The sequence below is a fragment of the Cyanistes caeruleus genome, chromosome 10, assembly GCF_971803275.1.
Source record: "Cyanistes caeruleus chromosome 10, bCyaCae1.hap1.1, whole genome shotgun sequence".
NCBI lineage: Eukaryota > Metazoa > Chordata > Aves > Passeriformes > Paridae > Cyanistes > Cyanistes caeruleus.
The window spans coordinates 7584963-7612555 of NC_141710.1; the positions used below are offsets into that span (position 1 = coordinate 7584963).

General features: G+C 44.6%; 1 protein-coding gene across 5 annotated transcripts in view; it reads right to left on the bottom strand.

The window, feature by feature from the left end:
* Positions 1–9662: 9662 nt before the first annotated feature.
* The window catches only part of EPHA4 (EPH receptor A4), a 107991-nt gene continuing 90060 nt past the window's right edge, over positions 9663–27593 (bottom strand). For 3 of the 5 annotated variants that reach the window (XM_086844811.1, XM_086844810.1, XM_086844812.1), the window contains exons 12-18: positions 25620–25681; positions 24874–25083; positions 22214–22363; positions 19668–19861; positions 15421–15576; positions 14260–15133; positions 9663–12074 (exon numbers count right to left, since the gene is read on the bottom strand). In XM_086844811.1, coding sequence (XP_086700937.1) covers positions 15019–15133; positions 15421–15576; positions 19668–19861; positions 22214–22363; positions 24874–25083; positions 25620–25681 — 887 coding nt within the window. In that variant the 3' untranslated portion in view covers positions 9663–12074; positions 14260–15018. Of the gene's footprint in view, positions 12075–14259; positions 15134–15420; positions 15577–16321; positions 18648–18929; positions 19862–22213; positions 22364–24873; positions 25084–25619; positions 25682–27593 lie in introns of those variants that run through there. The other 2 variants (XM_086844809.1, XM_086844808.1) reach the window with 2 other exon arrangements.

The window sequence follows — 27593 nt, forward strand, 5'->3', positions numbered from 1 at the left end:
GAAAATGAGATGTGTGCTCCTGTGTCTGTGAGCAGGAGCTCAGCTGTCTGCCGTGGCCGTGTGAAACACAGCATTCATTGCTGGAGCTTGGACACAGACCCAAACTCTTCCTAGGAAACAAGCCAAAAGCTGAAGTTTTCACCTGGCTTGGATTTGAAAATTTTGCAGTTCAGCAGTTTTGAATAGTAGCTGTGAAAAAACACCAACTACTAAGATTAGACAAAGGCTTGTTTGGGAGGTTTTGGACAATTTTTCCAGACAGCAAGTTCCACATTTCTAGTTCCTAAAGCAGCCTGACCCCCTCTCCTCCCCCAGGGAAAAGCTGGCTGAGCCCAGTTCTTGTGCACTTAAGAGATTCACTGGGTAACTGAATAAAATAACACACAGGTTACAATCTTTCTTCTTTTGAAGACAATGATAAAACTCCCAGCGGGCCTGGGATTTAACTTGAGGATTACAACTGCTGTGAATCAATCCTCTACCAACTTTAGAAGAGTTGGGCCAATTAACACCAGCCAAGGTCTCAGTCCTTTCATTCTACCCAGAAGGCAATAATATCCATTATTGTTTTCCCAAGCCAGGGCTCTGTCATTCTTTTTCATCACAATTTCCCCTCTATCTCCCACTTTTTCTCATTTCCCTGTTCTGACACTTGACTTGCAGAGCCCTCTGAACCCTTAAAAATATTTGTTCTCTAAAAAACAACAGAAAGAGAAATGTTTGGATTTTTGCATTGTCGGGAATCTGCTTTACTTGTGTCCAATTAAAACAAATATAAAAAATAATCTCCTCATCTTCAGTGAGGAAGGAGCTGGGGCTTTTAAAAATATACAAATCAAGTGAAATAACAGCACAGACTGCCAGCCCCAGATCAGATGTGCAAAGAGGGACATATGCAATGCATTACAAACATACAGTCCTCAGGCCACACCCAGGGATGCCTTGGGTCCATTGTCTGTGTTCTGTTCTCCTTAACACGCAACAAACTTTATGTTCTTAGATTATCTTTTCTTTAGACACTTAATATTTGTTATTTGATTTTAATTCATCAGAGAATAGTGAATACAGTTAATCTGTGTCTCCATTTTTCACTGTGACAACTGTAAAAATTAGCAAATTCTCCACTTTGAAAATGTTTGTAACACGGTTTTTTCCACGTTTTTGTGCTAGATGTTTTCCCTCTGCCTTCTTTCTCCTCCTCTTTCTTGGCCTCCCTTTTGTTTCTCAGCCTGGCTGCAGCTCTGCCCCAGCTGCCTCCTACTTTCAGACCAACTTTTCATGGCCTGGAGACCAGACTGAAGCAGAGACAACCTCCTCACTCATCAGGGCTGCTCAGATTTATACCTGCTTACAATGCTGGGACCAAACTAGAGTGCTGTAAGACAAACTGCACTAACTCTGTGCTATTTCATGCCAGGAAAACTCCAGCTGACTTCTTAAGCCATCTTTAATGCTGCTTCGCACTCCTAAAAATCCAGGCCTTAGAATATAAAAAGGGCTTTTTGGTTTTGCGTGTTTTTCTTTTAAATTACAGTTTCTCGCTGAGAAAGTTTGATTGATTCAGGCAACATAAAGAAAAAAATTCTATGCAACTCAGTTGATCAGTCACACACTGAATTTCAAATAGCAGTGAATCAAAGAGGACAGTTCATGAGCTGAATGCTTGGCTGTGCTCTTCAGCAAATCCATTAAAACAATACCATTTAGTTTACAGAATGATACATAAACAAAAAGAGCAGCACCATCAATATCAGATATCATCTACAAACGAGCACACAGCTGAAAGGCAGCTGCTTTAGCTGGGTTCCACTTGAACCAAAACCCCAGGACACAACACTGATGCCAAAGAGGAGAGAAAAAGCTGCAAAGGGAAAGAAATGAAGCAAGGCAGCTCCAGTCCCACCAGTGTGATACTGCCCGTGGTAAATACTGCACTGCAAGCCACTGCTTCTACAGGCTGAACACAGCTCTTGCAGCTGCCTATGGGAGAGGCACGGGGGATTTTCTGCACAGATTCAGACTTCACAATGAACACAGTTTGTTCACAACTAAGACCTTCAGTTGCTCAATTTAAGATTCCATATGCTGTTCCTGCTGGTAATGAGATATTAAAGATTATGAGATAAACCAACATGGCATTCTGATTCAAAAAGGTAAGCTTATAAGTCCATGGAAATCCTTTTTTAATACAGGCAGAAAGGGCTTAGCATTAGTACAAGTTTGTTCAACAATCAATAAAATTAGACCCAATAAGGAAAAGAATGAATGAACAAAAAAGATTTCTTTTCCAGCAAGAAAATAGGAGTTAGAATTACAAAAATCATCTGGTGACTTTTCTTGTGCTGGGGAGCTGTTTGGGTTATGTGAGCACTCAGAGCTGCCTGGGCAGCCCTGTGTGTGTTGACAATACCACATAATGCTCCTCAGTCACACATGGGGGAAAATTCCTCCTCAGGACACGAACCACACACAGCAGAACGTGCCTGGTGTTTGACAAATGCTTTGTTAGAGAGCAAGGGAGGAAGCCTTCCAGTGCCCAGCAGCACATTGTCTGTATTTCCTCAGTAATTTAAGGAGAGCTGCTTTCCATTTTTCCCTGGAATGTATCTGTATCTGCAGTGGATGCTGTAGTGATGCTCTCTCTCTCTGTGCAGATCATCGGGACAAGCACAAGCCTCTCCAGCCCTGAGGCTGCTGTGCTGGGGCCAGCCAGGAAACCACAGTGCTTCCAGGTCTTGGGAAAAGGGAAACTCCTCACCAGTGGAGATTCAAGAGTGAGAGATGAGGGAAGTTAATGATGGAAAAGAAAAAAAAAACAAAACAGACATAAATGGGAGCTGAACAACAGGAAATTTTATTAATTTGGGATGAATAGTAAGGAAGCAATCAGAAATCCAATAAACCAGGCAGGACTTCATCAGATAAAGCCTGACTTGAGCTTGTCTGCACCACAAGTGCATGGAGGGACTGGAGACCCAAGCACAGGTGAAGAAGCTCAGTGTTGGCACTGCTGGTAACAGTGTGGGGAGTAATTAACAGTTAATGTGATGAAAGCATGCAGGTTTCTGGAGAGAGGAGAATGCCAGGTACAACCTGCCAAGTGCACCCACCGACTGTGCTGACAGCCCAGGCCAGGCTCTGTCTGCTGCTCTATCTGCTTTCTTTGATCAAGGCAACACAAACCAGAGCTCAGGCCCAGAACTGGCTGTGTGTGCTTTTAGAACACAAACAGATTCTGCTCAGCTTTTCTTCCTCCACTGTGAGTAACAAAAGCTTATTTCAGTTGGCTCAGGGTTTGACAACAATTGACTTTGGAAAGAGGGAATGGAGACCATGTAATTTTTCAACAAACTGCAAAACTGTAAGCCAAGAAAAAAATTTGCCCCCGCTTTCATTTAAAACCCACTTACAAACCCTGCATAATTTTGCAGGTGTTTCTGATTTAAGCCACACTTGTTTGTTGTTTGCTGCTTTCCCCAAGCAAACCTCATACTAAAGGCTTGCTGTGATACAAAGCATGCATTCCACAAAAGCTCCAGGACTGTTGCTCCCCAGCATCTGGGTCCAGGAACATCATCCCTTGATGGCCCAGGACACACAGGGCTCAGGAGCATCCCTGGGAGCATGGTGTGGCCACAGCTCAGCTGTTCATTCACATGGGAACAGCATTTGCATGTCCTGATACCTTAACACCTCCCAGACCTGCTACCCAGCCCAAAGAGGGGAAAATGACCTTTTATCCTCAGGGAACTGGCTCCTTGTGAGTTCTTTCTCCCCTTCCAAGCAGCTGCTGGCTGGGGAACCAAGAGCAGGAGAACAGTTGCATTTGTGGCTGCAATTAAAAGATTTCCAGCAGGTGTGATACACCTTGGATAATTTCCACAGCTGGCAAAGACTAGATACACATTGACCACTGCTGATTTTATGCACCTTGAAAAGGGCATGTTGAGGACAACCTGTTGTATTTTCCACAGATGGAAGCAAAAATAATGCAGCTGAAAGTCAGGGTAGCAAAAAGATGCAATGCCAGCAGTGTATTTGTCTTTTTCCTTAACCAAACTACCCCTATTCACAAGTAAAAAGTGGCCCCAGAGAAAGCATTTTACCAACAGAATTTCTTTCATTTTAATACATCCACAGTCCCACTCTAACTTTTAAGCCAAGTTCAGGAACAGATTGATGTGACTTACTTACACTGTTTTACAACAGGAAGATAGTATTTTTTTATTAAAATACTCCCAAGGGATTTCTTACTGTTATTAGAAAGATGAGGCTGACCCAGGAGTAAGTCTGTGCTTTACAGGGAAGCTGACTGCTCCCAGGGACTCTGATTGTTTGTAGCCAAAAATACCAGGTTCAGAAGCATTTTTAAAAAATCCTCAATCAACCCACAAGAGCCTTGGTCCCAACCCATCAGCAGACATGTCTGAGAGCTGAGGGTGATGACTGAGCCCTGTTCAATGAGGGCTTGTACCTTTATTTGGATCTGAGTCACCTTCTGACAGGTTGCTCTGTATCATACCAAAGGCATCCCTGTGCATTATGCACATTCGTTGCCAGCTGGAGTTGTCTCACTGTGTTGAAAATAAAAGAATAATGACATTAATGATTTGCCCTAGAACATGTTGCTGGGGAAGTCATACTTCAGGACTTGACAGGTTCATTTTCAGTTGTGTGAGTAAAAGTAGCTGTCAGTAAGGTAAAAGAGCAGGAAAAATCTGACACTGGTGTCCCAAAGCCTAGCTGAAATGTGTCCTAAGGGCAGAGCTGGGCCAGATGAGCCATGCACAGTGAGCTCACAGCCCCCAGGGCCAGTGTCAGTGTCCAGCTGTCCTCAGCAGGGCTGCTCTGCCACAGACACACACTGGAGCTGAGCTGAGCTGCACCACCACAGCCAGCCAGGACAGAGCTCTTCTCATGCACACCTGTGTGTGTGGGTCAAAGGCAATTCACTTACAGACAGACACAGGTAGATTTTGCACTACTTTGTTGGGGTGAAAGGAGCCTCTTTTTGAAAACTCCATTGCCAGATGCTAATAGGCATGTACTAGGAGTTTTAACTGGGAAAAAGTCCTCAAACTTTTTTCAAAGGATACAAAAACCTATGCCTTCCACCATTTAACTTGTTACTAAGCAGTAGGAAAAACCCACCCATTATTCCAGCAGAGCTCTTACACACCCATCTGTATATTTGGCTTATAACACACAGTACTGTTGAAGTCAAACACAGGTTTAACACATCACTTACAAGTTCTTCCAAGAACTGAAACACTTGTGTGGACTTCCTTGGGTTTCAGAATAGCTCCTTCATAGAAATGCCACAGTCAATCAATTAAGAAAGCTAAAAGTAATCAGTCACCCACAGTTGATTGGATTTACTACTTGGTGAATGCCTTTTTGTTCTTGGATCAACTACACCCACTTTCAAAGCTGATTAAAATTTGCTGATGATCTCTTCCACCTGTTCAGGGTGATAGACTGGCTCCAAAACTAAAAATTTCCAAAACTCTGTGTAAGTCAAAAGTAGCTCCCATCAGGGTGCAGCCCCTTAGGTGCACATGCAATGTGAAGCAGCATCTGTGGAAGGAAGGTTTACAGACATCACATTTTGAATCCCTGCTAAAGACAGCAGGATTCTAAAGACAGGATGAAAGAAAGGATGCTAAAGACAGTCTCTGGGCACAGGAGAAGTGGAGTTGCTGCCTGCAGATGCTCAGCAGCTGCCCCTGCCTTCCCCAGAGCCACCCTGCACGCACACAGTGCGGGACAGCATCAGTGTGGGTGAATCTCCAAAACTTGCAACAGCACTGCCCTGCTGGTGCCACTGAAAACACAACAGACAGCTTATTCAGGGCTGCTGAGCCCCTGAATCCTGGCTCTGACGTTCCCAGGGCTCCAGGAGGCACGTGGATGTCCTGCTTCTTCAGCAGCCACAGCGGAACACCGAGAGAGGCTGCAGAAATTACAAAAACGGTCTCCGAGGATGCCGTGGTGCAATCCAAACCATTTGGGCAAATAAAACCCATCTGCCATCGTAACATGAACCTGAAAACAGAAGCTGACACAGCCAGGAGTTGCAAGACTCCACGGAAACCCTCCTGTCTGTTGTTGGATACCATTATTTTGTATTATTCAACAAGTACTTCAAATATTTGTATGAGTAATGGCCACATAAAAAAAAAATCAACAGACAAAAAGACCAGCCTAAATGTGCTATCACTGCTTGAGTCATTGCCAAACCACACTTTAAAATATATTTTCTGGTGAAATATGCAAACAAAATTACCTAAGTTTCATGTGGCACATAGATAAGGAGTAGATCTTTAAGCTGATGCAAGTCAGGGCACTCCCAGTGAAATCAGTTCATACCACCTGCAGGCTCAGATCAACTCATTTATCCTTATTTCCTTAATTGTCAGTGTCATCTTTTCTAGGCCATTCATTTATGCTGCTTCAATCAACCCAGCAGCCTCTTTATTTGTGGAAGAATATCAACATTCCATGTTAACCCTTTCTTTTTAGAAGCATTATTTTTGAACAGAATTGTAACAGTTTTCCAAAAAGGTGGAGGTAAATGCTCTTTTATACTTGTCACCCAGTGTGACTCTGCTGGCTGGGTAAGGTCCCAGACACAGGTTAATGTGCTCAGCAGATGAGCCAGGCACTCCCTGGGGACCCCTGTGCTGCATTCTGCCGTGCTGAGTTTGATGTGATTCCACTGGCACATGGCAATGAGAGGGCACAGACCTCCACAGCATTCTGAAAACTTGAGGCCAGAATCCTTAAAGGGCTTTTGGATTTAAACCTACTGAAAACTGGCACTGCAATGCCCATTCCCCTCCTGCTATCTGCATTTCCAGAGCATGAAAGGTCTGTCCAGCCTCAGCTGCTGAACAGCCCAAACACTGACGATGCTCCAGAGTGAAGGACCTCATCCCAGCCTTCCAGGGAGCAGGAGCTCAGCCACATCTCCTGGGGCCCCCATGACACCTGGGACCCTGCTCAGGCCTGCTCAGACCAGGGTGGCTGCTGAGGAGGAGGCAGGACACTGTGTTCCACCATCCCAGGGACTGTTTTGGGGAGGAAGGACTGACAGAGCAGGGAGGCAGAAGGAAGAGCAAGAGCAGGACCTGCCTCAGGGCATGGATTGCTCCAAGGCAGGAGAGGCACCAGGGCAGCACAGCAGGTCCCCCCCACCACAGCTCTCCAGCCCCTCTGAGCTCACTTGGCTTCTTACTGTGATGGTTGGCATCTGAAAAAGGTGATTAGAGTGGAGTTTTGCTAATTTCATCAGCAGGATGCTTAGTGCCAGGCTGAAAATCCAAGTGGGAGACAGGAGGTCATCACCTGAGCTGCTGCACCCCTTAGCCAAGCAGCATCATTAAAAATTGGCAGTAGGCACCTACCTGCACCTATAAATACTTATTGGCCTTGGGGGAGGCTGGTTACCTGGTCAGAAATGGGAGGGGAGCTGGGTTCCTCATGATGGCTTTTTTCTGCTGACCAGTGGTTTTAATTTTAAAAATAGTCTTCAAAAAATGAATGTCTCAAAATGTCTCAGCCCATTTAATTAATTACAAGATTTTGTAGAAGAGAGTAATGAGTAAGTTCAAGAGCACTATAAAAACAAGGATTTATATCATCTTTTGTTGGACTGGTTAAAGGCTAGTAATCCACAGCAGATTACTGGGATATAATTGTCCCATATGTATAAATACATGTATATGCATGAAAATAAGTTAACATAGCATATTCCTGTGGCTAGTCTCTCCATTCTCCATGGAGAATACATTTTACTAAACTGATTAGAATGAAATGCTTTAGGTTTTAATTTTACTTTTAAAAGTCTACATATTCATATAACTTTCTCAGAGGCTCCTATAAACAAAGAATTATGTTCAGGGCCACTGCCAGAAATAAGATATGTCAGGGGTCTGTAACCCATTCAACAGAGGATCAGTCAATGGCCCAAGGGTACTTCCTTGCAAGGGGAAGGGTAAAATAACTGAGGTCAAGGCCTCAAATGCAGCTCTAGTTTTAATCATGTTGCTGATTTAGAGCAAAACATGCCTTTTTTTTCTTTCTTTTTTTCTGCAATTGTCAGAAAACATTTTGGTTTTCCTCACATGTCTACAGTGGTCCCCACATCTGTTTTTCACACTGCTCCATGCTCAGGTCAAGGACAGGGATGTTCAGCATCAATGAAGTGCAAACATATAGGCTTTATGTGGAAATAGATTTGCTTGCCTCATGCAAGCACAAATGTGCCTCATTGCCACGTCTAAATAAGTGGAAAGAATGAGGGAGAGAAAAAACCTCTTTTTGGCCAGGAAAGCTTGCAGAAAAATCCATATACTTTGAAGTAAATTAAACCATTGGGGTAAAAAGTTTCTAGAGGATGATTTCTTAGATTTGGGAGCTAAAAGGGGAAAAGAGCAGAGAATCAGCAAAAGGAGGGGAAGGACCTAAGTGCTCAATCCTCAGTGGACATTTTGAAACAGTTGTCTCTTAAAAAAGATATAAAGGTTCGTCTTTCATTCCACAATGAAGCTAAACAAGTTGTAAAACATCTTTGTGCGTGTGAAATGGAATCTGTTTCTCCACCCATGACACATTCTCTCTTAATACCTGACTGGCTGAACCCAGGTCCCTCAGAAACACCCAGCTGGCTGCCCTCCTCACCCAGCTACAGAAGGTGAACTTGCTTTTAAAACACAACCACCCAGTGCTAACAGAGGGGTTTTGTGCACCAGCACTGCACAGCCCTGTTCCACTGACATCACTGGAGTATTTCCCAAGTAGCTTGGTTCAAAATCTTCCTCAAATAGCTTCAAATCTTAAAGAAAATTCTACAAGAGCCACTGTTGTTTCTTTGCTTCCCATGAACAGTGCGCATGTGTACTTTGGGTAGTTAAAAGCCCAAAGTAAGCAGCAGCCCTGCAGAGGCCCCAGCACCCGTGGTACCCACAGGACACAGCCCACACCCACCTGCCCATCACACACCAACATCCTTTACACAGTGTCTGTGCTCTCAGTGCCTTGGAGGCCTCTCCAGGGAAACCATCCCTCTCCACTTTCTGCTGCTCCTGACACCTTTCCCCTTCTCCCTCTCTGGCCACGAGTCTCCAACACCAGCCCACTGACACAGCCCCTGAGCAAGGTGGGCAGTAACTCAGCAGCAAGGCTTCCACAGGAGAGGTGACACCCTGGCCCAGAGGACAGCTGTAGGATTTCTGCCAAGGACATCTGACCTTAGGCAAGGGGAGCAGGGGAGAGACACTATCCCTTAGCCAATCCCAGACATGGATATGAAAAATGATGGCCCTGTAGGTTTTTCTCAGGCACAGTGCCCATGTATAGCCCCTGGTGACCAAGGAGGTATCACTGATACCATGAACAAGGTCAGCCTGGCTGCAGCACCCTTCCCACTCCACAAACACCAGTGCAGGGCAGCAGAAAGGAACAGCAATGTGCTTTAAGCTATGTGCAGGAGCCACACAGCTCAGATGAACTCTGGGAGTGCATTCCTGTGAAATCTGCTGAAGAGAATAAATCCCTTTGGGGCAAACACCAGGATTGTTACTCTGAACTCTCTATCTGTATCTGTTGTGGATAAACTCTACATTAAAGAAAAAAAAAAAGCAATGATTAGAAATAGTCCATTTCAGGTTTGTACAGCAACTACTTTATTATTTTCAAATGCAAATGTTTGCATTGTTTGCTATTTTACAATTTTACAAACTAGGTATAAAAGACCATAAATAAATGACATAAGTTATGTGTACCTAAAATTCACGGAGGGAGAAAAAAATTACAAATTAAAACAAAATAGAAAAATCTATATATCTAACCCAGAGATCGTCCAAATGCACAAACCAAGAAATGCTGTTAGATTTTTTCAGTATGAACTAAATTATAATATGCCTCATACATTCTAATTTTAACCACAGTCCTTGCATATTCCAACATACTTGCAGTGATACAAAAAAATAAATGCACTCTCTTTTTATTTGTCTGATTAGTATTTCAGATTTTTTCTTTTTTTCTGGTTATGAAAATGTCACATAAAAGAAAAATACTGCTTTTTAAGTCCTGTTTACTGGTTACTTACCAGCTTTTTTTTTTTTTTTTTTTTTTTTTTTGTATTTTTATACATATATATTTTTAATACATAAGATCCATCACAAAATTAGCACAGCAAGAAACCCGGACAAACATCAACCATTGGTGTGTGAGCAGGACAACTGAACACACTCGTCATGGGGGCCAAGGCGGCGGTGGCCCGTCCCCGAGGGCAGCAGTGCCGTGGCACTCGCCTTCCTCCTGTGTCTGCAGCTCTGTCTGGAGCAGCCTGTGCTGGCCAGCCAGCCCTGCAGGGCACAGCCAGCGGGCCCTGGTGCCCAGCTGTGCCAGCCTGAGCCCCAGCACAGCTCCCCTGGCCTCCCTGCCACTCCTCTTCCCAAGCAGGGACTGACCAGAGGGTCAGCGAGGAGGGAAAGGAAAACAGGAGCAACCTCGGGACACCATGGCCCAGCTGTGTGCCGGAGCAAGCCCCTGTCCCAGGGCAGGGAACAGCCCCTGGGAGCACCTGGGAGCACCAGGGGAGCACCTGGGGCACATGGCCACCTGCCACGTGTCCCCTGCCCTGTGCTGCTGGCCCTGCATCCCCTGGGTGCAGGCACTCAGCTCCACCCCAGCTGCCTCACACTACACCAGGGTGAACTCTCCAAACACAGAAAGCCCTCCTAGGTGGGATCAGTACGCTGCAGCTCTGCTCCCTGGGCCATGGAAGAAAGAGTGTCTTCTCCTGCACTTCAACTGCACAAGGAACAGGACACGCTTCACAACTCTTGCTAACTGTAACTTTACAGCTCTTGTTGCATTTTTGTTCCTTATCTGTGCTGGGAACAAGGGAAGTGTTCTGATTATTACGTTGCACACAGAGCAAGGTGCTTCTGTGAATGGAAGAACTGCATATATTTGTTAGCATTCAACAAGTCTTTAAAATCTTATTTTTGCAGATAAAAAAGGCTACGTAAGAATTCAGCTCAGGATTACCAGTGGATGGAGATGCAGCTGCTGCCTCCACCACCTTGCCACCGAGAAACTGGTTGTTCTTGGTCATGAGCAGGGCACTAGTACGAATAAACAACACTTAACAAAAACCTTTAGCACCCATTTAGATCCTGCAATCCATTACTCCAAAACTAACTCAAAATCGCCGGTTTCAGGCTGCAGAATTACCCAACAACATTCGTGTGGCAGCTAAAAAATACACTTACAGATACAGAAATTTCAACACTTTTTAATGTGTGTGTTCTTGCTATCATTTCAGACTTGAGCTATCAGCCTGGTCTCATAGGACAGGGGACTCCTGTGCTTCCAGAGGTGTTTGGGGCACACTGACAGGCAGTTGTACACACGAGGTGACCTGCACGCCAACACACGTACACAAGCACACGTACGCACCTTTCGGAGGACATAATGATCCATTATCCATTCAAGGAAAAAAATATATTTATATCACTGCAATGGCACCTTCAGTGTGAAATGTCACTTCAGCAATGTACACAGGCAGCTCACAGGAACTGGGTTCTTTGCTGTGGCACCTGGCCTGGCGTCCATGGTAAGATGTGTAGTGCTCTGTCACCTTCATTCGTCCGGGATGCAGCGGTGACAGCCAGGGGAATGAGGAGAGACAACAACAAAATATATAAATAAAACCAAAGGTAAGCAGAGAAAGCAGAAGAGGATGAAAAACAAAATCCAGAAGTCTGCAAGGATTTGACACAGTACATTCCTCAAGTGACAACTGGGTGCTGAGTCTTAACGAGTTAGTTATCGCTCAGTGGAGAAAAACAACGGAGTGGGTGGCCCAGGAAACAAAAGAAAAAGAGAAAGTAAAAGTCACACTCTCTTCAGGGACCGAAGACTGTTCAAAATGTCTTTTCCAGAATCAGTGCTATGGAAGACGCAACTGTGGGTCCAGAGGCTTCATGTCTAGTCTGTGTTCCTCCATGGTCAATGTGATCAACAGGACAGGCTACGAGGCTGTGAAAGCAAAATCCATTTCCCTGCACGAAAAGAGAACCCAAGTTAAATGTATTAAAGCACAAGCACCAAGACAGAAACCTAAACTTGCCCAAATGGCAGTGCTCAAAGGGTGGGAACTCTTTGCCTTCCCTGTCCTTCCTTCCCTCACACTATTTCAAAGTCTTGCTCCCATGGCATGCTTTACCTACAGATCTGTAATCAACCAATCTATCTTTCTATCTATATTTACATGGGCCACCTTTTTTTTTTTTTCTTCCATCTGCTCTCTTCAAGCTAAAATCACATTCCAGTGGATTCCCCTCATTGGCCATATTTTATCACAGGAAACACAACCACCAGTGGCAGTGCTGAAAACCCAGCATCTGAGCTGCCTTCACAGTTTTCATTCTATAGGGACACAGTTTTCCATTTTGTGTGGAAAATATTGCACTGTTTTGAATTACCACTACTAGACTCCAAGACAGCAATTTAACAAACTGGCCAGAAAATCGGGTGTATTTTGGTTTTAGATAAAAAGATGATCTCAACGGAACACAACAGATTTACAGCAAGGAAACTTCAAGAATCTCTGCACTTAAGAGGCAGAAGAATTTTTCCTGCTGAAAGTACAAATGTCAGGTCTTTAAAATGAGTAACTGCTTCTTATGTTGCCTGGCAAAGTGACATTAAAACATGTTGGTTTAAGTAGATTTTTTTAAGAAATCTTAAAGTTCTTGAAATGGAAAAGCTTTTATAAGTAATACAGCAGAACAGTTTATACTGAGCTGTCATGACTTGACAGCATCCAAATTTAGCATCTCATATTCAGAACAAGTTGTTCTCTGAGAGAGTTGGGAGTGAGGGAGAGTTAGTGGTTAAAATCAGCAAGTTATTGTTAAAAGTGACAAAAAGTGATGTGAGTGACAATACAGTATGTGTGATTTGTCCAACTGAGTGAACTGTTTTGGATTTAGGATAAACTCAATTATTAAGAAAGTTTGACACATAAAGTCACTAAATCATTTCTGATTTTGCTGTCAGGTGTGGAGTAGGACCAAAATATTATAGACTAAAGAACCAGTCTGAGTGCCATAAAACTATAAATCTCACCTTTCTGACATTGTGCCTGGCACAGCTGAAATGCAGTGTCAGTTCTAAAGGACATGTCATGAAAATCCTTCTCCTGCTCAGCACAGAGTAAGTGTGGCCTGTCTTTTTTCTAAGGTCATCTCATCACTTTGGTCCTCAGAAGGACTTTAAAGGAGTCTAACTTACATACTCTGTTCGAAAAGAGTAATAAAAGCTTCACAACAAATAAATTCAAGCCCCAGTGTGTTCAGAGCTTTACTGGATAAAGCTTTATCCTGTGTGACCTACTGAGGACATCCACATTGCCATAGCAGTCTCCTAGCCCTAGCAGCCCAGGGGATGCTTTCAGTCACTCAGCTTCCATCTATTCCCTAGAGGAGGGGAGGGCAGCTTCCCCATGCTCCATCTTGCTGGCCATACCTGCAGAGGGGTGCACTCTGCACCTGGCACTCACACCCACAGCTGCCCTGATAACTCCAGATGCCCACCCTTCAGGGCTGGCTTCCAAAGTGCATTCTGTTCCCACAGCTGATCAAACAGGATCATGGTGTGTGAGCTGTTACACTGCTGCATCGCACAGCGCTGCGCAAAACCTGCGAGGCTGCACACACAATCCCATTTCTTTCTGCTCCCCTTCCCAGAAAACCTCTGACACCACAACTGAAGCACATCTTTCTAAAACCCAAATATTGCTCTTACTGCTGTTCATGAGAGTGCAGGAAAAGTCTTTGGTTCTTCCTGCACATTTATGAGTATTTGTACTACGGCATCCATTCCTGTCGAGTTTTTCCAACCACAGCATAAGGGCATGCCTGCTGCTCTCCACGGAAAGTGGGGTCCAGCTCTCAGCACTGAGCTGAGCCCCAGGACACTCCTACACCTTGTCTGCACACCCTACCAGGCAACAGCTTGAGAGCAATCTGAGATAGGGCAATTTTCATTGCCATCAAATACAGCAAGCAATGGGAAAGGCTCAGCAATTAGTCTGGGCAACCAGCACAGATTCTTACAAACCAGTTAGGAACCCCAAATAACACATACCACAGCAGCTTTTATTTTCCCCCAACAGCAACAAAATCCTAGCACAGCTCACGAAATAAAGCACCATGAACGCGTTGGACACTGCATTCCACTGACCTTCCGTGAGGCAAAGGGAGCGAGTTTCTTGAAAGAGAAAAGTCTGAAAGCTCCACAGCCACGATTGTCACAGCTGACTACTGGCAAGCTGGTCACAAAAGTCTTTCAATGGTAGGCTTCAGCACGACACAACAGCCAAGAACCTCCCCAGAAGTCCAGTTTTGCCCAGTAATCCACAAGGTGGGACACTTCATGTCTCAAGCCCATAAACAGGTAGATCACTAATTGGCAGGCACTGATTAGCCACACGATATTCTCACTGAGGTTTCTGCAAGGTGTCAGTGATGCATCAAGACTGCAAAGAATATCCTAGGGCAGGTTCTTCATTCCAGTGAAAGATACACAACGGTGGTTTCACCCACAAATAAAACACTATGGTTGTAATCCTACAGGTCACAGGGAGAAGGAAAGTAATGCTGTTGTTTCTTAAGCACAGTATCTGGCAGCAAACATATCATCAAAACTTGAATGTGACTTTATATTTATATAGATACATGTATTTTACATATCATTGATCAACAGAGAAGTATGTTCCAAGAAACAATTTGTTCCAGGTCTGGTTTCAAATGACGGCTTGTCATTTCTGGAGGCCCCCCTCCCAACACACACGCTCGGGTTCCACAATCTGTACATCAAGCAATGCTGCAGATCTTTATTTCGACGGGCGAGGAGACGAAGTAAAAAAAGTGCAGTTCTTCAATTAAAGTGCATGGATGAGGTAAACTAATTTCAAGAGTTTTGAGTTTATTCAGTGCTGGCTCAGACGGGAACCATCCTGCCGTGCATCTGTTGCATTTGGGTGCGCATCGCCTGGACGCTGCTCAGGATCTTGTTCTGGTGTGCCAGGGCCGTGATCCCAATCCTGGCCAGGTCCCTGTGGAAAGCAAGGCAAGAACGAGGGGCTGAGAACCGTGGATCAGATGTTGGTGCAGAGAAAAATATCAAGAGTCAACCGCAAGCAGCGTTAGCAAAAGCAAGGCAGATGTACAGAAATGTTTAATTAAATAAGTGGAGGCATTGTGGAGGCATTTTAAAGTTATCCTCCATCCAAATAAAAGGCATTCCATTCCTTTAATGAGTGTAATGACATGCAGCACAAAGCAAAGGAGGCTGATTAAGTCCAGATTTACCAGTTTTTTTGTTATATCGCTGAGTACTTACTCCTGGTTCATATGCACCACAGCCTCTAGGGTGGTATAGCCAGCAGCTGTGAAGTTATCCTTGTATCGCTCCATTTTCATGGCTTGGAGCCAGTCACTGACAGAAACAACCGCCGAGAACTCAGGGGAGCTGGGATCCAGCAGGGCTGTGCTAGGTCTGGATGCCAAACAGTGAAAGGACAGAGAAATAGCGTCAGCTGGATCATGAACCACAAACCAAAGTTTGGTCTCTGCAACAATTAACCTCAATGATGAGGGAAAGCAAGGGCAAGAGGCTGTGCCCAGTGAAACTGGTGGCTCTGCACATCAGCTCAGATCAATGCCAGAAACTGAACAAGATGCAAAGTAATGGGCCAATTTTTGCTAAGAATGAAATTGACCTGAGGTTTCTAATTTTGGTTTGAGATTTCATTTGAACCACAATACAGCTCATGATTGCCATCTCAGATACAACCAAGTTCATAGAAAATGTTTTTACTCCCCAAAACAAAGAAGATGGCAATGCTGGAAGGCGTTTGGCCTGCTGGGTCTGTATCTCAGGGGCAGCAATGCCAGACCTTGCCAAGCCTGCATGTGTCAGCCTCCAGCTCGGCAGCTATAGAAACACTACTGAAGTATGTGCAAAGGACTGGGAGCTCACACCCTGCCAGACTGGTTTGGAGGGTAAAACTCAGGGCGGGTTCAGATAACTTCTGCTTCTAGCCAGGTCTGCTCAGTGCATTCAATCAAACTGGGGACAGCAGGGAGTTAATCCCCTCTTTAATCAATCCATTCCTGACCGAGTGTGTGCCAGGAGTGGTGGGAATCACACCAGCTTTGATCTTTGTTTGCACTGTGGAATGTGCTTCTCATTTTGCCTTGCCCAGTTTTGCCAATAATTACTTTTACAACATTTTCTTCCCTTATTAATATTGCATTTATTATTTCATGTATATAATAAGTCACAGTTCTATTAAAGCACTATAAATTACTGTTATCTATCTAATCAAAACAATTATCATTTAGCAATTTATTTGAAAATGCACATCATCAAAGGCTAGGTGTGCAATAGCATGCTTAGGTCTTGCCTGAGGCATTGAGTACATGCTTGGTTCAACTCTTTTACTGCATTATCTAACACTAGACCAATGATAGTAACCTATTTATATATAATTATACTTCATGTATAAAGTCATGTATTAATAATGGTATATGCATATTTGAAATTCCTATTCTGAAGACAAGAAAAATATTTATAAACAGCCATGAACGTGAAATGACCTTGAATGGGCTGTTAACTTACACACACACACAGAATGACCTTGAACAGGTCATTAACTATTAGAAAACCTATATATTTTCAAAGAGCACCTGTAAATTGAAAAGCCAGCAAAATGGAGAAGTTCAGACTGTGATTCTTCAATCAAATTATCACAGCAGATCATACTGTGATTCTTACCACGTAAATTATTTAAGCCTCAAGGGAGGGTACATTTTTGCCAGGCTCCCAGTGCAATTAAGGCAATCTGGAAGACGTGGTGAGTGGCCTCACAGGGGTAATGATCCCTCTTCTTCTGACATACATTGTAAGCAAGACTCACAAAGGGACATACAAGTTTAAAAAAGGATGTTGTTCTTTTGGAGGCTGATACAGAATCTCTGTTACCCCCTCACTGATTCAAGACACTTAATTTTGCATTGTCTAATGCATATTTTTATACCTTCCCTCCTACAAAAAAACATTTTCCTATTATCTTCCTAGTTTCTTTTAAGATTTTTTTCCATATACATTGTAAGCAAATCTACCTGACAAAGCAGAGACATTTGAAAAAACTAGACCAGAGCTGGCAGAGATCAGTAAAGCTCCTATTACTTCAGCAGTGTTTCACCAGCTTAAACAAACTGCTGATCTGTCCCAACAAAGATATTTTGGTTTTACCCTACAACTCTGGGAGTTTCCTTCCTGCTGTACTTCTCTTGCACGTACCAGGTACACCACGCTTAGCAAACAAAACAAATGTAATGCGGGATCGGTGGAGACATGAAACTGGCTTTCCACAAAATTAAATTCAAATTCACATAAAAATTAATCCACACCTTCCCAATGCCCGTGAGGCGTTGGCTGTAATGCTGTAACGCTCATTTGCAAATCCTACACAAATCTAGGGTTTATGAAAGTTGATGATGTGCTTTTCCTGCAGAAAACCACATCACTCCTGTTAGCTGCACTGACTGAGGTGACCCTACCCATTCAAGCCCTTTCACCGGGGGGAGAAGGGGAAAGAAGCAGCAAACTTTGCCTTTCACCAGAGCTTGCCTGAATCAGGATGTGCTTAAGGCTGTGCTGGAAACTTGCTCAGTGTTGTTGTGATCCAGCAGCAGCTCTGCCCACTCCCCTGTCCTCTTGGCAGGGCTGGTGAGCCTGGGTGCCCCGGGGGCCACACGGAGCCAGCAGAGCTCACCCACACAGAGCAGTGGCTGCTGTGCAGGCTGGCCCTGTGGAGCTGAGTGCCCCCTGTACTTTGTGTGCCACCTGCACTGTGTGTGTGCCACCTGTACTGTGTGTGTGCCAGCTGTACTGTGTGTGTGTGCACCCTGCACTGTGTGTGTGCCACCTGCCCTGTGAGTGCCACCTGCACTGTGTGTGTGCCACCTGCACTGTGTGTGTGCCACCTGCACTGTGTGTGTGCCACCTGCACTGTGTGTGTGCCAGCTGTACTGTGTGCCACCTGTACTGTGTGTGTGCCAGCTGTACTGTGTGTGTGCCAGCTGTACTGTGTGTGTGCCACCTGTACTGTGTGTGTGACACCTGTACTGTGTGTGTGACACCTGCACTGTGTGTGTGTGCCACCTGCACTGTGTGTGCCACCTGTACTGTGTGTGTGCACCCTGTACTGTGTGTATGCCACCTGTACTGTGTGTGTGCCACCTGCACTGTGTGTGTGCCAGCTGTACTGTGTGTGTGTGCACCCTGCACTGTGTGTGCCAGCTGTACTGTGTGTGTGCCACCTGCACTGTGTGTGTGCACCCTGCACTGTGTGTGTGCCACCTGCACTGTGTGTGTGCCACCTGTACTGTGTGTGTGCCACCTGCACTGTGTGTGCACCCTGCACTGTGTGTGTGCCCCCTGCACTGTGTGTGTGTGCCACCTGCACTGTGTGTGTGCCAGCTGTACTGTGTGTGTGCCAGCTGTACTGTGTGTGTGCCACCTGTACTGTGTGTGTGCCACCTGCACTGTGTGTGTGCCACCTGTACTGTGTGTGTGCCACCTGTACTGTGTGTGTGCCACCTGTACTGTGTGTGTGCCACCTGCACTGTGTGTGTGCCACCTGCACTGTGTGTGTGCCACCTGCACTGTGTGTGTGCCCCCTGCACTGTGTGTGTGTGCCACCTGCACTGTGTGTGTGCCAGCTGTACTGTGTGTGTGCCACCTGTACTGTGTGTGTGCACCCTGCACTGTGTGTGTGCCACCTGTACTGTGTGTGTGCCAGCTGTACTGTGTGTGTGCCCCCTGCACTGTGTGTGTGCCACCTGCCCTGTGTGTGCCACCTGTACTGTGTGTGTGCACCCTGTACTGTGTGTGTGCCAGCTGTACTGTGTGTGTGCCAGCTGTACTGTGTGTGTGCCACCTGCCCTGTGTGTGCCACCTGCCCTGTGTGTGTGCACCCTGTACTGTGTGTATGCCACCTGTACTGTGTGTGTGACACCTGTACTGTGTGTGTGCCACCTGTACTGTGTGTGTGCCACCTGCACTGTGTGTGCCAGCTGTACTGTGTGTGTGCACCCTGTACTGTGTGTGTGACACCTGTACTGTGTGTGTGCCACCTGTACTGTGTGTGTGCCCCCTGCACTGTGTGTGTGTGCCACCTGCACTGTGTGTGTGCCAGCTGTACTGTGTGTGTGCCACCTGTACTGTGTGTGTGCACCCTGCACTGTGTGTGTGCCACCTGCACTGTGTGTGTGCCAGCTGTACTGTGTGTGTGCCACCTGTACTGTGTGTGTGCACCCTGCACTGTGTGTGTGCCACCTGTACTGTGTGTGTGCCAGCTGTACTGTGTGTGTGCCAGCTGTACTGTGTGTGTGCCACCTGTACTGTGTGTGTGCCCCCTGCACTGTGTGTGTGTGCCCCCTGCACTGTGTGTGTGCCACCTGCACTGTGTGTGTGCCCCCTGCTCTGTGTGTGTGCCACCTGTACTGTGTGTGTGTGCCCCCTGCCCCCTGTGCCACCTCCCCTGTGCCCCCTGGTCACCACCAGAGAGCACAGCTGACCTGGAGCTCTCGCTGCCTGTCCTCTTCAGGCTGTTGGGGTTGCGGATGAGCTTGTCCAGCATGTTGACGATCTGCCCAAACTTGGGCCGGTCGCTGCGCTCCTTCTGCCAGCAGTCCAGCATCAGCTGGTGGAGGGCGATGGGGCAGTCCATGGGCGGGGGCAGCCGGTACCCTTCCTCGATGGCTTTAATCACCTGCAAGTGGCACAATTAGGAGACATTAGAGAGCCTCAGACTGCTCAGTCTGCCAGCTGAGCACCATTTATCCCAGGGCCATCCAGACTATGGTGACAAATCCCCGATTAAGTGATACAACATGGAAAATTGCTCTCGGACTCAGACAGCTGGTGGTCTCAGAACTGTCATTTCTCCTCAGCAATTCAGAACTAAAAGGGTACAGCACCCAGAGCAGACATCAGATATGGCAGGGCAATTTGTCACAAAAAAGCACATGGGATACATGGATGCTGGATGCCAGAAGAGCCCTGGGTAGAAATAAGCAGCTAGCTTTGTTGGACAGAGAGCTGGAGAAGCAACAGCTCTACAGCAAGTCTTTACCATCAGTCAGTTTTGGGTGCAATATGTTGAGACTGTATTTTCCCCATAATTTTTAAGGTACAGCAGATCACTCCCTTCCCCCTGTCTAGCTCATCTCTGTCAGAAACTCACTGCTGGATGCTCCAAGCCAGAAGATGCAGAGATGGGAACCCTTCTGTGCAGCTTCACAGAAGTCCAACACAGCTTAAGTAGATATTTCATATTTAACAGAACCCAGAGAAACTCAGACTGAAGTCACTTCAAACCCTCTAAAAGCACTCCAGAGGCTCTAATGGCTTCTTAGCTCTCTCAGGAGAATGGGACATGACCAGATCTCAATTCTGACATGACAGGGACATGACCCAGGAGCCTTCATATCTGAATTAATCGATATGACACTGCTGGCAGGACTCACCATGAGACCAGGAGTGCTCAGAGACTGAGCTGCACTAAATTCCTTCCTTCTGGACTTGTCCAATTAGTGGCTAAAACCCACTGGGAGGACAAGGTGAGGGATATGCTTGCATTATTAGCAGCTGTTGAGTGACCACAAACAAAGTGGCCCTCACTCCTGCGGAAAGCATGAAGATCCTTTTGATTTCTCTTGATTCAACAGACACTGAGTATAATTTGAGATCCACTTCTGCTTTGCTGTGAGAAGCACTGCTCTTGCCATCATTAAGGAGGAGAAAAGGCATGTCTATGCTATGGGCTGTAAAGAGTGTGCAGAGACAGTAATATTGGCTTTCCCTGTCTTGTTCAAGCCAGCTTTTCAACATGGTCTAGCAGTGCACAGTCGCAGTGAACACCAGCCTAACATAAACAGCTCTAATAAAAACAGCTCTGTTTGTTGCAGTGAGCTCCACTGTGCTGTGCAGACATGCCTGATATAACCGAGACACATCTGGCGTTTTATTTTCTTGCTAAGTCTTGATGACTTCCTGTTAGCAAAAGGAAGGCAAGATTGGGTGCCAGAAGAGACATTTCACATCAGAAGGAAATTAAAATTATATCCCTCGTTTAGATTAAATGCCATCCACATCTAGACACTCTTTGAAAATGCTCAGCCCTACAGAAGAAAGAAGATGACTTGTAAAACGCCTTAACCACTCCCATGGCTGTATATTTAGATTACCATTTTCTTCTTCCTTTATTTGCTTGTAAATCCCCTGGGAAAAGAATTACGGATAAACTAGGCCCCATTTTCATTGGATTGTTTTTTTTTTTCATTTAATAAAAATTCTATTAGCAAAAGCTCTTATTAGCATTATTATTAAATACTCTTCTGGAACAGCAGCCATTGTGCACGGTCCCTCTTGGAGCACACTGAAGTAGTCCAGATGGTATGGTTAAACAGGACATGCATAATTTAAGAATGGTCATTTACAAAAGCCGCTTTTTAAATGCCCTCAGGGGGCAGCTATGCCATTGTCACAAGGATGCTCTGACTGATTATCAGAATTGGATTTCCTATGTGTTGATTTAGATATCCTACAAGAAATAAAATCAACTGCAAGAGTTATAAGCATAGTGGAGCTTCAAGAATCAACTACCAATAGGAAGCCAAATTCAAGTGCTTTTCTCTTAAAGCCATTCATTAAGCTCAAGATATAATATGGACATTCAAATCTTCTTTCTCTTGACAGTACTATGATTTGACAGTTTAAATACATTAGTTTCCCTTTCCTTCATTTTTCTTTAATTGCTTTTTTTTTAAATGTAAAAGACCAAATAAACCCCTTACAAAAAGTACAGACCATAACTTGAGAATGCCCTATTCCATGACCTTAGACAAAGCTTGAAGCACTCCAGGAACTTTAGTTCCAGAGAGGTTCCCTGAGAAAACAGGAGTCTACCACCCATGATATCCTTTTAAAAGCCTGGAATAAACATCTTGTAGCCATATAGCAATTTCCACAGGAACACACCAGCAGTCACCTAAGGACAAAGATAAAGGCATGGGGAGGGGAGGGGACAGAAAATGCCAGGGAAGCTCAGCAGGAAACTCACATCTTGATTGGACATGTCCCAGTAGGGTCTCTCCCCGTAGGACATCACCTCCCACATGACGATGCCGTAGCTCCAGACGTCGCTGGCCGAGGTGAATTTGCGGTAGGCGATGGCCTCGGGAGCTGTCCACCTGATGGGGATCTTGCCACCCTGCCACCAAGGAAAGGAACCACAGCCTAGTGAGTCACTGATGCAGCAGTGTGCGTGCCTGACACCGTTCCACACATTCAAAATACAACATGCTTTTTTTTTTTGTGTACAACTCCAGAGCCCTTCTCAAAAACGCATCCACTTTCTCTCCTGCTTGCCATAAAGCTGTCAGATCCAACCAGGAGGCAATGCTGCCCATCTGTTTTCTTTAGTCACGAGGAGGCGAACCAGTAAATTGTTAAATGTATTTTTATCAGCCTTCCAAGAGATCTCTGCTTAGGGCTATGCTGAAGCCTGAGAACAAGCCAGGGGTTTTACAAAGTATATATTAGAGATTTAGTTGACAAAACAAATAATTACGTGCTGTTAATTACTATTTCCTTGCTTGCCTGTCTGACCTGTCTGGCCTGTTTCAGAAAAATGGGATTATAAACATTTCACTTTTCAAAAAGGTAAAATAAAGAGAGGATGAACTGGAAAGGTTTATGAACGCAGCGGTGTTTCCCGTGGGTAATATCCCAACTCCTACCAGAGATGTGAGAGGGCAAACAAGCCTCTGGGCTCTCCCAGACCCTGGGGGAGGAGTTCAACACCAAACCAGGGTACAAGGCTGCTTTTGATACCTGTTGGAGAAAGCTGCCTCTTCTTACAATACTCCTTTTTAAACAAATAAAAACACTAGGCCATCTGATTTGGGCCACTGAGGTTCTACACTGCTTAAAAAGGAGCTCACTCCATCCTGTTTTTCTGATTTTGCCTTAGCTGAGTGATCCCAGGCCAGAGATTTCTCCTCTTGTTTATGCTAATATGCAAGGTGTTTTTAATTGAGCTTTTGGTTTCCTGCAGTTCCATCTGGGGAATGACTTAAGCCGAACAAAGGTTTTCGGGGGTTTTTTCATTTGCTTTTATGCTTTTTTGATTAAGTTTATTTTGGTAGGTTTTTTTCCATCCATCTCCTAGATAGCTTTTATCCATAACCGAGTGCAGTGTGTGCATACTTAATAGTATATTGTTCTACTTTATCTCTCAAGTGTTTAATATGGCCTGGTTCCAAAGCCAAGGGAAATCAAAAGGGGTCCTTCTCCTGGCTACTTCAGCCTTTGCATAAAGCCTTTTATGAATCAGGTTGTGGCAATATGTGCCTTGGTGACTACAAGATGCTCTCACTTTACTGAGTTACTAACAGGAGCAGAACACATCATGCTCTTAAAAAATGCTGCTTTAAAAACTGCATTCTATTGCAGCCTCTCTGATTATGCAAAAGCTTTATTCCTCCTTTCAGACACAGATGCACCGACACTGTTTATACATGGTTGTCATTCTAAAAATTGTCAATAAGCTCTTTATATTTAGCTGCTTGAGCACAGTGGAGTTAATCCAAATATTCCTGATCTTTCATTACTGATACCAAATGAAGACAATGACTGTAAAGCAAATGTCATTGGCTCTCTCTAGTTTACCCCCGAGAGCCAACAATACCATATCTCCACTTGCTAAATTCAAAAGGAAGCTTTTCAGTCATTTCTGTCTTGCCCTTGTGTGCTTGTCTAAACTCTGATTTCCCTGAGTATAGCTTTTCAGACCTCTGCTTCTGCTTCTTCCACTTGCCACCCTTATGAGTGAGAGATACCGAGGCTGGCCAGCATTTAATACTACAGGAGTCTATCCTTTCCTGTAATGAGCTGTGAATCCATTAAAGGATGAGTGTTGGGATTAAACAGCAAGATCTGAGTGCTGCAAACAAACTCAGCACTAGGGAGAACAGATGGAGAATGGCAGATATTTAAAAACTAAGAAAATAAGCAATTAAAAAAGGAGACTTTGTAAACCGGCGCTTTTCTCTTTACATTGCATTTTGATATCAGAGGTATTGGTACAAAGGCTGGTAATGGCTGGGATGTTGTTTTGTGGCCAGAAAACTTGCATTAGCCCTATTCCATGTGCAGCACATTAAAATGGCTTTAGCAAAATTACCTAACAGTGGGATGCTGAAATATAGATAAAATGGGAAAGAAAAAAAAAATGGGAATGCAGGCCTAACACGTTTCCCAGTCCAAATCACTGAGGTCAAATTTATGACTGGCTTTGTGATGGGCAAAAGTGGATGCATCTTTTTTATCTTTTTTGTGGTGTGTCTACACCTGCTGTATCAAACATGAATAGGACCAGACACTTGGAAACCACGTTTGTAGACAGCAGAAGGAACAGAAGTCCAGGCTCCAATTTCTGGCATCGGATTCCTGTCAGGTGCTTGTATCATGGTGAAGGAACAAGAGGAGTACATGGGTCACATCCTCAGAAAAGAAATACTGCTGTGGCCACTGCTGTAGCAGCAACAGCACATCAATTTACAGGGGAGCCTGGGCCAATGCTTACTTTTGGGGTGTGATTTTAGTGATTTTTCACTTGTGACTGAGACCCTTTTAAAACAAACCACTGTCACCTTCCACACAGTCAGACAAAACCAAGGTGCAGGCACAACACCACGGCCCTTTTCCTTCCCTCCTCACCCGTGTGGTGTAAGCTGCCTCAGGGTCATCCTCCAGGACCCGGGACATGCCAAAATCAGACACTTTGCAGACCAGGTTGCTGTTGACCAGAATGTTGCGAGCGGCAAGGTCCCGGTGCACGTAGCTCATGTCAGACAGGTACTTCATCCCTGAGCCAATGCCACGGAGCATCCCCACCAGCTGGATGACTGTGAATCTGCCATCATTCTTCTGCATATGGGGAAAGGAGCAAGATCACAGAGCATTAAGCTAAAAGCTGTATTATTGCCACTGCTGAAATTGGCAAAGAGCAGAGGTGCGGATTCCCATCTTCTCTCAAATTAAATGCAATGTTATTTCCTCACTCTCCTCACCAGTGTCTGTAATTCACCAGTAAAGCAAAAACCCAGAGGTTCTGTCACTGCTTTCAGTGATGCAGTATCCCACTTGAAATGAATTTGATTTTAATGAGTCTACAGCACTGCAATGCTTTCAAAAATGGAGCGAGACAGAACTGTTCACATTAAACATAGATTATTTAAGATCCCGCTATTTTTAAAATTAATTTATTTTATATTCTTCCACTTTATATTTATTCTGATTTTTGACAGAGACAACACCAGAAAACAGAATTTGCCAAGTACTAACATAATTTCTTTAAAAGTGCACAAGTTTCAGTATCTTTCAGAGAAAAAAAAAAGGAAGAAAGAAAAACAGAAAATGTTTTCCAGTATAAAATCTCCTTAGCTTTTGAAGAAATCACCTACCCTGAGGAAGGCATCCAAGGAACCATTCTCCATGTACTCAGTTATGATCATTACTGGTTTACCTAGAGTGCACAGAAAGAAAACACAATTCCTTGATGAACGCCAATGTTAATGGGATAAAAATGGCTTGCACATGATTTTACTGCCAAGACACCTGGCTTACACAATCTAATTTAATTTGAAAAGCACCGAGCTTATGCCTCAGCTGTGGGGAGCAAGAGATGAAATATTATAGGACAGAAACATTTAAAGGGCCCATCTGGAAGGTTAACCCTTTGGTTGACTCATTGACAAGGTCTTTAACTAAAGTGGCTCCTGTTCTCTAAGGAATATGTGAATTGATAATTGAGAACTAAGAAACAAAGATCTGTCCAAACCTGACAAAAACCTTTAGTGTAATAAATTGCTTGCAGAGCAGAAAATGGAATTTGTGAATGCTTTGGTCTCTGTCTTTTTTGAAAGATCACTGCTTTAGGCAAGTTGGAAGCTGCCACGAGCTACAAGGTATTCCAAGACAACTGGATTCAACAATGAAAAACACAGGCTGTTCCTCTCAACCTTCTCTGTCCCAAATATGTATTCTGTGTCTCTCGTTTTTCATAAATGAGCCAAAGCCATTTGCCTCCTGAAATCAGCCAGGGGCAAAACGATTCAGTGTCCTGTGTCACACGTGGGGCACAGAGCCCAGCAGCACCCAGCTCCCTGTGCTGCAACCGGAGGAGAAATGCAATGTTCCTGACAGGGGGATGCTTTCTGGGCACTCTCCTGCCTATAACAACAGCAAATACACAATTAATGCTTGATGTTGTCTTTAAGAGTTTTATAAAGGTCATACAGCGCTGAAACTGAGAACACATAGGTGCATACAAGGAACATTAATTATTTCATGGAGTTAAATCCATATTTGACATACAGGTATTTGTAGAAACAGGTCTGATAAGATCTCAAAAGAGCAGTGGCAGAAGTACACAAGTAACTCCTCAAAGGTTGAATGGCAAAAGCCCAGTCCCAAGATGAGCAGTATTAAGATAAGCACCTGACAATCAGAGCTGTCTGGCACAGCAAACCCTCCTCTCTCATGCTTTACCTACAGGGACTATAGAGCTTTCTTCCTAAATGAAAGATGATGTCCCAGAGAAGCTCAGCTTTTACTTCCTGGAGCAGGTCTGAATAAGGGAACATTATAGAGAAAGAAGGCTTCAAAGGCCAGGTCACCTAGACTGTAAAAAGCTCAACTGCATCTTGGCATGGGAGGTATCAGAACTACTTATTTTTTCCTTGTTTCTGTCACCAGCAAGGATCTGCTCCAGAACAGCCATCTCTAAAAATTACCCTACAGTGAAATGTTGCAGCATTTAAAGTTTCCCTAATAGTTTCTACCTCAGTGCATCTTACACCAAGATTCTTTCTTCTTCATTTGTCAGGGAGTTGTGGTTCTGAAGTAACCTTTTTTTTAATTAGAAAACCATATGCCATAAGGACTGACTGGAACATTTTACCACATTCCACTTAGGCCAACATCTATGTGCGGTACATAACTTATTTCACTCATCATTACTTATTTCACCTTTCTGGTTCCAGCCCATCCTTTACAGGCCTTTTACTCCTCCTGCTTTTACTTCTCTTCTCTGCTGGTATCCAAATTTTTACTGTTTTGGTCCCATGCAAGCTGGCATGCCTGTGAAATGCCATTATTGAATGCTGCAGAGAAGCAATGGTATTGCATAAAGCAAAGTGCTCTGGATGAAGGGCTAGGTGACCTTGGCTGAGCACATCCTCAAGTAAAAGGATGTAATAAAACATCATCCTCCCTCTAATTCACCTTTGAAAGCATTCTGTGGGAGAAAGAGGAAAAACTTCAGCCAAATCTGCATATGGCACTGTTTCATTTATGCTTTGCAACTGCGACAGCAACCCTTCCACTGAACAAATACAGCTAAATGAGTATTAATTAACCTTCTTCAATCAAAAGAT